The following is a 10956-nucleotide window of genomic DNA, read 5'->3' as shown; positions in this document are numbered from 1 at the left end:
TATGTATTATATGTGTTGTCTTTGTTTATGGAGCTCAGGACGTTAAGTCCAGAACCCAAGTTTCAAAATGGGTAGACAGGTAATGACAAGCAGGGAGGTTCTACTACTATCTAAGGGTGGGATGACTTCATATCCCGGAAGATGTCCAGTTAGCTTGTTGATGTCCTATAAGGGGGTGTCAATTCACACGATGGAATGGGAGGGAATAAGGCACCATTCGTATTCAAATCCTATTAACTTCCCTACCATGCTATCTGACCATGCTCCTATTACATTCTAGATTGGTGCATGGAACATAATCTATTTAAGGAGATTCTTTCTTAGGTTTGGAATGGGAGGTACAGTGGAACAATAATGTCTATGCAGATGGATAGGTGAAGCCAAATCAGGAATGTTCATATGGTGCACGAATTCTGCCCTTCAGAGGCAGTAATGCTGGTAGCCCGGTATAGATAAGGTATGGGCATAGTTTAAAAAATAAAGGGTAAGGGTATTATCAGACCCTGGACATTGCATTCCCTAGGTAACAGATATTAGAGGGGACTGTCATGCCCCCAGTAGAAATTATTGAGCACCTAGGTTTCAGGCCGGAAAGTTTATGGTCTGTTAGTTACCAAGGTTCATACTCTCTAGTAATTAATGCTAGAGGGTACAGGTAGGTGTACCCTTATTCTGTTTTTTACTTCTATTATCATCTCCGTTCTGTGACTGCCAAATAAAACATATAGAGAACCACATATATTTTTAAAAACAGGCACTATAATACAACAGCATATTTTGCTCATATGTGAAACTTACAAAAGTGTACACCATATGGAGAAACTATACTTTCATCATATGAAGCAGTTGATTTACCTATCCTTTTACAAAAATAAGGAGGGAATTGAATTCAGGAATATAAACACTGTCAAAATTAGAATGATGCGGAAAACTTTTTTTGCGTCTGTTTATGGCTTCATCAAGCAATAGATTTTACTGTGGGAACAAGTAACTCGGCGATATGACTCTTCGCCTTTTCCCTCACATAAGCAAAAGGAATGCGATCAATTACCTCAGCCCCAAAAGAGTAAATAAGCGCCTTTCTAGCAGTCTCCAAGTCAATACCCCGAGCCTGGAAATAAAAGAGCTGATCCTCTTCTAGGTCACTTATAGCAGCTCCATGAGAGCACTTGACATCATCTGCAATTATCTGGAGATTGGGTTTCACATTTACTGTTGCCTGAGGAACAAGGAGTAAACTCCTTGTCAGTTGGCCAGCATCTGTTTGCTGAGCATATCTGCAGGGAGAAAAAGAGTTGTAAGCAAAAGAACCAAGTATAATCTGTATAGACTACTACTCAGAGATAAACTAAGATATATTATTGCAAGTAATTGATGATAGAGTAGCATGACTAGCATCTCAAGGGCTTGAAAAGCAACGAGTGATTACTCTGAAGTTGTCAGAAATCATCTATAATTTGGGCATTAGTTGGTGGATATATACACTGATGCATGGAACGATGATAATTGATAATAATGAAAAAGAAAATAGGAAAAATGATAGAGCAAGGGAAAACGGGTTGGCTTAGCTCTTTAAAAGTCTCTTTTAAAGGATTAAAATAATGGTAAGAAAGGTAGATCATTTGATTTCCCACAGTTTGAACTATTCTGAATAATGCGTTAGCTCGTAATCCACAAATTCATCACACATCAATCTAAGCATATACGAAACACTAGAAGTTTGATAAGTTGAATATCATTCATCCACACTCAGCACAAGAAATGCAATTCTCAGCAAGAATGGACTATCAAAGTTAAATCTCCGAGAATATACATAATTCTACTTGAACAGCCATGGTCAATATCAACTATCTTCATTAGACTCACAAATCTTATTCGTTGATGATCTAACATTTGACGGGTGGGGTGGGATGGGGGGGGGGAGGTACTGTTCCAGCAGCTCCTTTTAGACTTTCAGGGCAGAGGGTGGACCCTCTAAATCCCATGATGACAGATTCCAAGTTTCTAAGGTCATGCTTTTCAGAATAAAAACAGCAATGGAATCAAAGAAGGAATCCAATGACTTAGAACTAATAGAAAGCACATACTCTCAAGTAGAAACCAATAGCGAGAACAGATTGGCAAGACTTCTTCGTACAAAATACCTCAAAAAAAGAGATTTGACATACAAGTCACATTAAATTCAAGGAAAAAAAGGAGATATTAAATAGCTTTTTCCTTAGTGCAAAAAAGTATAGAAAGATATTCCTACAACAATTCTTTTAGAGACTTATACAAAGTCAAAGTATATGACAGTTTTTCTTCTTTTTTGACAGGAGAGATTACAGTAAACAATTAACAATTACAACAATAAACTTTTCTCAGGAATTGTTGCAAAAGGGTAAAGGTTGATTATTTATGATCCGTGGGAGCTCGACAATTAGCTTAGCTTCACATTTTAATTCAAAATTATTTTACCAATGATAGTATACCAACATTACTTCTTTTTTTTTTTTTTTCTCATCTTGTTCAGTAGCACAGGAACATTATCTGAGAGAAGATATTCTGAAAAGGTGAAAAGCTAACTCAACGCGTTGCTGGTCAATATGTTCGCAATATTTACTTTGATATTTCTTAAATAAAGGAAAAGGTTTTGTATTCAGGTAAAGTATGATATACATGCTACACATATTAAAGATTATCATCATACGAGAAGTGTAAATCATGGATGACCAGCATCAAGGATGTGAAACTCAGTATGCCAAGAAACATGGATAATATCTAACCCATTATCTGATAATTTCGGTTTCTATGACAAGCATGAAGGAGAGAGATTGATGAAAGAAAAAGAAACAAGATATGACAGCTAGAATTCCTACGTAAGCCAGAAAAGAATAGCAAGTAAACTTACCTATTAACTCTTACGTTCCCATCAAATACAGCTTGTCCCCGTGGATGACCCACAATGCACTTGTGAAGTTGGTTAGTGTAACCGCGTGGATGGTCCAAAATCAGACTGCTGTGCAAATCCTGCGTCTGATCATTGATAGATAGATGCAGTGTTGACAATTCTGTAACTGTATCTGGGCCAACTTGCTGAACATGGAGATTGTGTCGGCTCAGTTTCCCACCAGAGCTAAATTCTACAAGCTTATAGGTGCTAGCTGATTCCTGTGGAGGCAAGTACCAAATTTAACTTAAAGAACCCAACATTCAATTCCTCTTCCAAAAAAAATATTTTTAAAATATAATGAGTAGGGAAAAACTATACTCATAACAGTTGGAGCAGAGTATTCACACATTTAATATACTGAGATTTATAAGTTGTTAAATTGGGTCTTGAGACATAGTCAATTAGCAATAAATTGTGATGGAAATGCAAATTCCTAGGATACTCTTTCTAACCTACGAAACACAGACACACCACCCAATCACCATACCTACACCAGACAGACGGACATGGTGTCTAGCACCGACGAACGCGAGACAAACCTATAGCGTCAGACGCATGAAAAAATCATGTCCTTTTTTTTGGGGAGACTTGGGACACAAATTATGTCATATACCTTGACACGATTTGTATTACTATTAAATATGTCACATCAACATTTCAGGGGATTTTTTTCCTATTTATATCTTCCGTTCTTTTTTACTTGACGTGTATTCCTTTCTGGAAAGTTTCTTTTTACTTGACCAGTTTCTTTTTTTTTGGCAAATCTTACACTACACTTTTCCTTTTTTACCCTCACTTTTTTAACATATACATAAAAAAAAAAAAAAAAAATAAATAAATAAATAACCCGTTTTTACCCATTTCTCACCCCCTCTCACCTCAGTTCTCAATTACAATTCACAACCCACTTCTTTCTCCCTCCTCGCATTTCACCATGGAAGCCACCATAACCAATTAACCATGACACACCACCATCAACAACACCTTATTTTCTCCTCTCCACTACTCTTTCCTCCTCCCCTCAAGACCCATCTTACAATCCTCATAAGCAGATTTTAGCCATCTTATGCAGTTGACTCTTCTAATCAACATTCAGCCCCTATTTCACAAAAAATTCTGTAAGCTTATAGGTGTCCTGTGGAGATAGGAAACAAATTAACATTAAAACACAAGATTATATCCCTCTTCCAAAACAAAATGTAATTATACATAATTAGTAGGGTAAATTATAGGCTTATATAAGTTAATGGTGCAGAGCAACTTTTAACATATCGAGACCTGGAAGTTGTTTGATTGGATCTTAGGGAAAGTCAATTTACAATGAATTGAGTTGAGCATGCAGAATCTCGTGTTTCTAAAGGTTGCTTTCCTAACTACCTAATGCTCATAGGATCTGCCCAAAGACAGACACACAGGCTTTAGCCCAAGCAAATTCCTCAGAATCAACGGGTAGCCCCTTTAACTACTTGAAGCTCATAGGATCTTTCCAAAGAGAGAGACACAGAGGCTTTAGCCAAGGAGAAAAAATAAAGATAATGAATCTCCACAAAACATCTCAATCTTCATGGAGCAGCCAATGAATCTTTCATTCTTTCTTGCTTGCTCACCTTCCAATCCTTATTGGGAGATTTCAGCCATCTTAAGCAAATGAATCTCCTTATAAACAGTCTAACTCTAAGTATTCAAAACAAAAATTGCTCTTTGGTGACAAACTTATACTAGTTCTTAACTCCATTACTATTACACCACTATAATGAGACCTCTTTACGGCAAAAACTTTCATCCCAGAATGAGATAATTTATGATGTATTAATCCTGCATGTGATGAAGAGATAGTTTGAACCAAGAAATTATACAGGATTCTACATGACCTGCCAGTGTAAATATCAACTGTTTTTCTTTGATTCACAAGTTTTAATTATAAATGCTTTAAACTCTGAAATAAGCTGGACACAAAAATTACCACAGCATCTTTAGACATTTACTGCGTATAAAGCTTGCTTCCTACTTCATAGGGATGTATTATCATAATCGGGCTTCAAGCTACTTTCAGCCATCTATGAGCAAATCTCCCTGAATATAGAAAAAATATATTCTTCTAAATGTTTGATTCATCACTACCCAACGCTTGCTTCTTTATACAAGAATACTACCAAAGAGGATTCTTTCTGCAGCACATTTTATTCTAGAATTAATCCTTTACTATCAAAACACTTAGTCATAATAAAGAAAGCAGCCTTTATAAACAAATTCAATCTTTATAGGAGCGCAAATGAATCTTTCTTGCCTTCTAACATAAAGTTTTCACAAAAAAGTTTCAACTCACCTGGTTCACAATTTCCTAGACAAGCAGCCTCCTCCTACATCTCCCTTACAAATGTCCCTATTCATTTGACAACTTCCTTACTATTGCAACATCATACAGAAATAACACAGAAACATTATCAATGACTAATGAGGAATCTTTGCCACAATATTTTCATTCTAGGATCAGACTCTCGATCCTCACAACACTTCCAAGTTGAACAATGCAGTATTGTTGTATCTTAGACAGTGCCCAACAACATATTTCAAAAGAACATACAAATTCAATCCAGAATTCAGTCAAAACTGATGCAACTATTCATGTACTTAATCAGTTCTCAGGATGTGCTATGCTCTATATCCTTATCCGCCAGTTCAGGTAGAGTTTCCTATAACTCCATAATATTTCATAAATCAGTAGAACCTATTCTTCTCAGTATTCAATTGTTCTTAGTTTTGGTTTTACCTAACAGTGACAATAAAGGTGCAATATCCATTTCAGAACCAGTTAAATTAAGGCTATCATACCACCAATACGGCAAAAAGCATCACACTGAGCGCACTTAATTCCTAAATGCTAGTGCACTAACAAGAATATAAGTAAAGACAATTACATAATAATGCACTTAATTCCAAAATGCTAATGCACTAACAAGAACAGAAGCAAAGGCAATTACATAGTAATGCACTTAATTCTGAAATGCTATTGCACTTACAAGATTATAAGTAAAGGAAACCACATAATATAAGTGTTGCACATATTAACACTTAGATCAACAAAAACGTAATATAAGCAGAACCAAATATACCTGCCTAATGGAAGTCCACTTAATATGGGCAGCTCCCAAAGATTGTGTTTGTACATAAGAATGGCTAAATGTTGCTCCTTCACCAATGATCACTTCAAGAACAGAATTAGTCCAATAACACTTATTACCATCTCCACCTACAAACTCCTCAACTATACCCACCTCTCCTCCCTTCTCTACCAACATCAATACTCTCGGGTTCGAAACCGGCAACGTATTCGATCCGACATCACTCCCTTTCACGGAGCAATACCTTAAATTCAAAGGGGCATTAACTCGGCACCCTTCAGGCACATAAACAACAATCAAATCAGGAGCTCCAACCCCATTTAAAGACCAAAACAAATCCCCTTCAACATTTGACACAAATTCAGATAACCTTTTCAGAATTCCCTCAGAAGATAGCTTTGACAAGCTACCCACATACACACCTTCGGGTAAACCCGACAACCCGGATAGAGTTTCCACCAAATACCCATCAATTATTGTGATATTGGGCAAATGGGTATCCTCAGAAACGCTGGAAAAGTCAGATTCTTGAGGTGGGTTAGTAATAGGTTGAATTTCAGAGGATTTAATGTAGGAAGTATCAGTAAATCGATAGGGTTCATCTTTTCGAGTAGGCCATGAGAGAGAAAGGAGGGTTTCAGAAGAAGAATCCCTTAGTTTTTGCAAAGGTAAGGGTGCTGAAGAAGAAGAAGAAGAAGAGGAGAGAGAATCTTCAAAGGTTTCTGCAATTTGGAGCACAAAAGGGTCAGAAAGAGCTGCATATGGGGTTAGAATTGAAGGTGATTTTGATGAAATTGGGTGTTTTGATTTGCGATTGAATAGAATTCGAGAAGTTGAGGGTGTTTGATGATGAGAAAGAGAGTGAAATTGAGTGGAGATGGTTTGAAGAAGATTGGGAGTCAAGGTAGAAGAAGACATTGGTTATGGTGGTGTAGCTCGTCCAGAAACCAGCATCAGATTGAGGCCACGCACAGCAGCAAAGAGGGAAATATTTCTTGTTCTTTGGCTTCACTGTTTGTGGAGGCCAAATAAGTCATTTCCATTAGGAAATTTGTTAAATTCATTTGAAAGTAAATTTTCAAAGGATCTTGCTAATGACCGTCTTCGAGCGTTAGATTTCAAAGGATCTATGCGTAAATAAATGTCAAAATTACGCATAAATCAGTGTATTTAATGTTTAATCTAATATTAAAACTTATGAAAAAAAGTGCACAAAACATAGCTAATATTTGTATGTTAAAGCAGTTAAAATTGTTACATGACACATTTTTATTGACACTTAATTAGGCCTATATTGCCCAATTTATCTTGGCTTAAGTAATGCAGAGTAGTTATTTTAACAAAATACTTCCTCTGTCCCAAAATAATTGATACAATCAATTTTGCACCATGCTGATGCACTAGTTTGACTTTACTTTATATAATTAAATATTAATGGAAATTATTTTAAGAATTATATTATGAAACTTTATATAAATACATATCTAACAACATATTTTATGATAAAATATATTTTTTATTATGTTAGTAAAATTTATGGTCAAAACTAGGATTTGTTAAACATCGCCCACAAATCTCTACATAAAGCCCACAATTATTTTTACTTCGACTCTTTTGCCCTTTTTCTAATTTTTGCCGAAATCGTAATTCACTTTCACGAAGAATGTAGAGCTGGAGTGGATCACCGAGGGACACCGAAGAGCCGTCATCGTCGCCGGAAAGCGAGATAATCCGGGAAAAAATTACGAAAAGTAGGGGTGGCGTCTGGCCGGAACGCCACTACCGTGGCGGTGGCGTCTAGCCGGGACGCCGCAACCGTGGTAGTGGCGCCTGGCCAAGACGCCGCCACCATGGCTGTGGCGTCCTGGCCAGACGCCACTCCTACTTTTTGTAATTTTTTTTTAATTTTGTTTTTTTTTTTTGTAATTTTATTTTAACTTTTTGTAATTTTTTTTTTCTGTTTTTTTGGTAATTTTATTTAAACTTTTTTAAAAGTTTTTTTTTTGATGGTTTTTTAATTTTGATAAATTTGAAATTAAATATGCGTTAATAAGTTCAAAAAAAATAATTGTTTTAATCTGAAATTATGTTTTAAATATTTTGAATTTTATATGAAGAGGCGGTTGGCGTCTAAAATTTCAAAAACAAAATATATTACACATAAAAACTTGACACATAAAAAAATTAACACAACAAAGTAACACATAAAACAAAAAATTTAAACATTAACACAAAAAAATTATGTTATTCAACAAATAAATATATTACACATAATGTAAAAAATTTAAACACTATTTATTAACACAAAAAATTACCACATACAAAAAAAATTAACACAAAAAATTTCTGATTTTCAAAAAAAAAATATATATTAGAAATAAAAACATTAACACATAAAATTAATTAACACATTAAACAAATTAACACATAAAACAAAAATATTAAACATTAACAAAAGAATTTTGATTTTCCAAAAAAATAAATATATTAGACAAAAAAAAGAAAAAAAAAATTCGGAAGTGGTGGGGCGCCTGGCCAGGACGCCCATCCCCTGGTGGTGGCGTCTGCTCCGGCCACCGGAACCAGGGGGCTGGCGTCTGGCCTGGACGCCCAGCCATGGCGGTGGCGCCTCTGGAAAACGCCACAACCGTGGCTAGGCGTCCAGGTCAGACGCCAGCCCCCTGGTTCCGGCGGCCGGAGCAGACGCCACCACCAGGGGCTGGGCGTCCTGGCCAGGCGCCCCACCACTTCTGTTTTTTTTTTAATTTTTTTTTAAAACAAAACCTTGCCACCGTGAGCCGTCCTTCCCTCCGCTGCTGTGGGCGTTAAGTCTTTGCCTTGCCGCCTCGACATTGTCGTATTTTTGGGTGATTAGAGTGTGGGTATGGGTTAGATTTTTTTTTTAGGTCTAGGGCAATAAAGTAAATTCAATATAGATTTGTGGGCTTTATGTGGAGATTTGCGGGCGATGTTTAGCAATCCACCAAAACTGATACATGGATGTGAAAAAAGTCTAACGTCCGAGTTGTTGTGGGACGAAGGGAGTAACAAATAAGTTTGGATTTTTCTTTTATCCCAAATTACTTGTTCAATAGCCTTTTGCATGCATGAGATTTTATCTTCCACAAATGGAAGTTGCGTTGTTGTTTGGACTCTATGGATCGATAATCAGTTAGCTCCTTCTCCTTCATATGCTAATCCGCGGACCATTCGGGTTTCCTGGTCTCCTCCTCATCTTGGTGTTGTTAAGATAAATTTTGATGATTATGTGCGTGGTGGCTTAGATGCTGCAAATGTGGTTATTAAAGACCACTTAGGAAATCATATTTGCAGTCGTTCTTATATTGGTACAAGTACGCCTCTTATTTCCGAGGCTATCACCCTTCGTAATGGCCTTCTTCTTGCTCGGTCCCATAGTTTTTCTCGTATTTTTATTGAAGGGGATAACTTACTTATAATTAATATTTTGCAGGGTAAAGCTCAGTGCTCATAGAGGATTCGATTACTACATACTAGAAGATATCAGGGAGCTCCTTCGTCTTTTCTCCTCCGTTGAGTCCAGGCATATCTATAGAGAGCTGAGGGCAATAGAGTAGTAGATTATGTTGCTTCTTTAGGTCATTGTATGCAAACACACCAAGATTTTGATCCTTTTTTAGATAGTAAATTTTCCTTTTTTTTTTTATTAATTCAGACTAGTTGGGTTGTAATGCACGAGGTTTTATGCAAGTAAAAAGATTGAGAAAACAATTAGGTAGTTGAATGTGAAACTCACCGATCCGAAGAGGAAAAAAAGTAGATAATTCTTTTTTTAAAAAAATGATGCAAGTAAAACGAAACATCCCAAATAGAAAAATTGGACAAGTAATTTAAAATAAATGAGTAATGGCAAAGTAAGATCTCTCGCCTCTCCTCTCCTCTTTCTACCTCCTCTCTTCTAGGGTTTCTCCAAAATCTTGGACGTTTAGGCCGGAAGCAGTCTAATTTCTTCAGAAATTAGACTATTTCTAACCCTTTTTCTTTAATTTTCTTTAGTTTTGCAATTTAGGTTTCAATAAATCTACACGAGTAGTGTAGATGTTTGTCCGTCTCCCTATGGTGGAGTGTCTCCATATGGTGGAGTCGTTCGTTTTTGTTAGTTTAGTTGTTTGTTTATGTTTAGGGTTTGTTTGTGTGTTAGGGTTTATTAAAAAAGTAATCATCTTTTCCCTATTGTCAGTTCGTTGGTAAAGATTTGTTCGGGACCGCAACGGTTGTTAAGTTTTCAAATTTGTTCAAGCGAATCAGATGAAAATCATCCTTACGGCTACAACAAATCGTTAGACCGTCTCTCCGGAAAGGCTGTATATGCCAGCGATGTGTGCGAGAGATGTACCACGGTGCAAGATCTTTTCAACAATTGTAGCTTTGATGAAGGAAACCCTAATTTGATTCAATTTTATGTATTTCTTACTTAGATTTCATTTGTAGATGACGGATGACTTTTTATTAATGAATTGATTTGTTTCAAGAAAATTTTTTTTTTGAGAAATGGCAAAGTAAGTTTGGTAGAATAGAACATGTTGCATTATTGCTTGTATAATCTCTATCTCACTAAGGATTGTACGTACTCTCTTCTGAGGTTTATTAAACAACATAAAATTTCAAATACTTCGTAATTTATATAATTTCATTTGAAGAAATGGTGACACTTACTTTTTTTTTTTTTTTTTTTTTTTTTTTTTGTTTTTTTGATGAATTTTCACAAACTTATTTCTTATTTGACATTAATAAATTTATTCATATTACATTGACCTAAAAAATATGTGACTATACGGAGTACAATGTTCTCTCCTCTCTCCTCTATTCTCTCTTAAAAAAAACCCTAGCCTTCATTCTTGATTTTTGAAAGGGATTTTATCG

General features: G+C 36.0%; 1 protein-coding gene across 1 annotated transcript; it reads right to left on the bottom strand.

Annotated features, from left to right (window-relative positions):
* Positions 1-741: 741 nt before the first annotated feature.
* LOC110732503 (protein ABCI7, chloroplastic-like) lies at positions 742-7098 on the bottom strand. Its single transcript, XM_021912451.1, has 3 exons — positions 6046-7098; positions 2891-3150; positions 742-1277 (listed from the first exon to the last, which is right to left on the bottom strand). The coding sequence occupies exons 1-3, from the start codon at positions 6970-6972 to the stop codon at positions 959-961; spliced, it is 1506 nt and encodes a 501-aa protein (XP_021768143.1). The 5' UTR covers positions 6973-7098; the 3' UTR covers positions 742-958.
* Positions 7099-10956: the final 3858 nt, after the last annotated feature.

The sequence above is a fragment of the Chenopodium quinoa genome, unplaced genomic scaffold (genome assembly GCF_001683475.1).
Source record: "Chenopodium quinoa cultivar QQ74 unplaced genomic scaffold, ASM168347v1, whole genome shotgun sequence".
Taxonomy (NCBI): Eukaryota; Viridiplantae; Streptophyta; class Magnoliopsida; order Caryophyllales; family Amaranthaceae; genus Chenopodium; species Chenopodium quinoa.
Note: the sequence above shows the minus strand (reverse complement) of the source record. Positions and strands in the feature narration are given on the sequence as shown.

Excerpts from the sequence above, each read along its gene's own strand:
- LOC110732503 (XM_021912451.1), bottom strand. The coding sequence starts at position 6,972 with ATGTCTTCTTCTACCTTGACTCCCAATCTTCTTCAAACCATCTCCACT. Across the intron at positions 3,151-6,045 it reads AGTGGACTTCCATTAGGCAG|GAATCAGCTAGCACCTATAA; the intron begins GTATATTTGGTT and ends TTGCCTCCACAG. Across the intron at positions 1,278-2,890 it reads GGGAACGTAAGAGTTAATAG|ATATGCTCAGCAAACAGATG; the intron begins GTAAGTTTACTT and ends TTCTCCCTGCAG.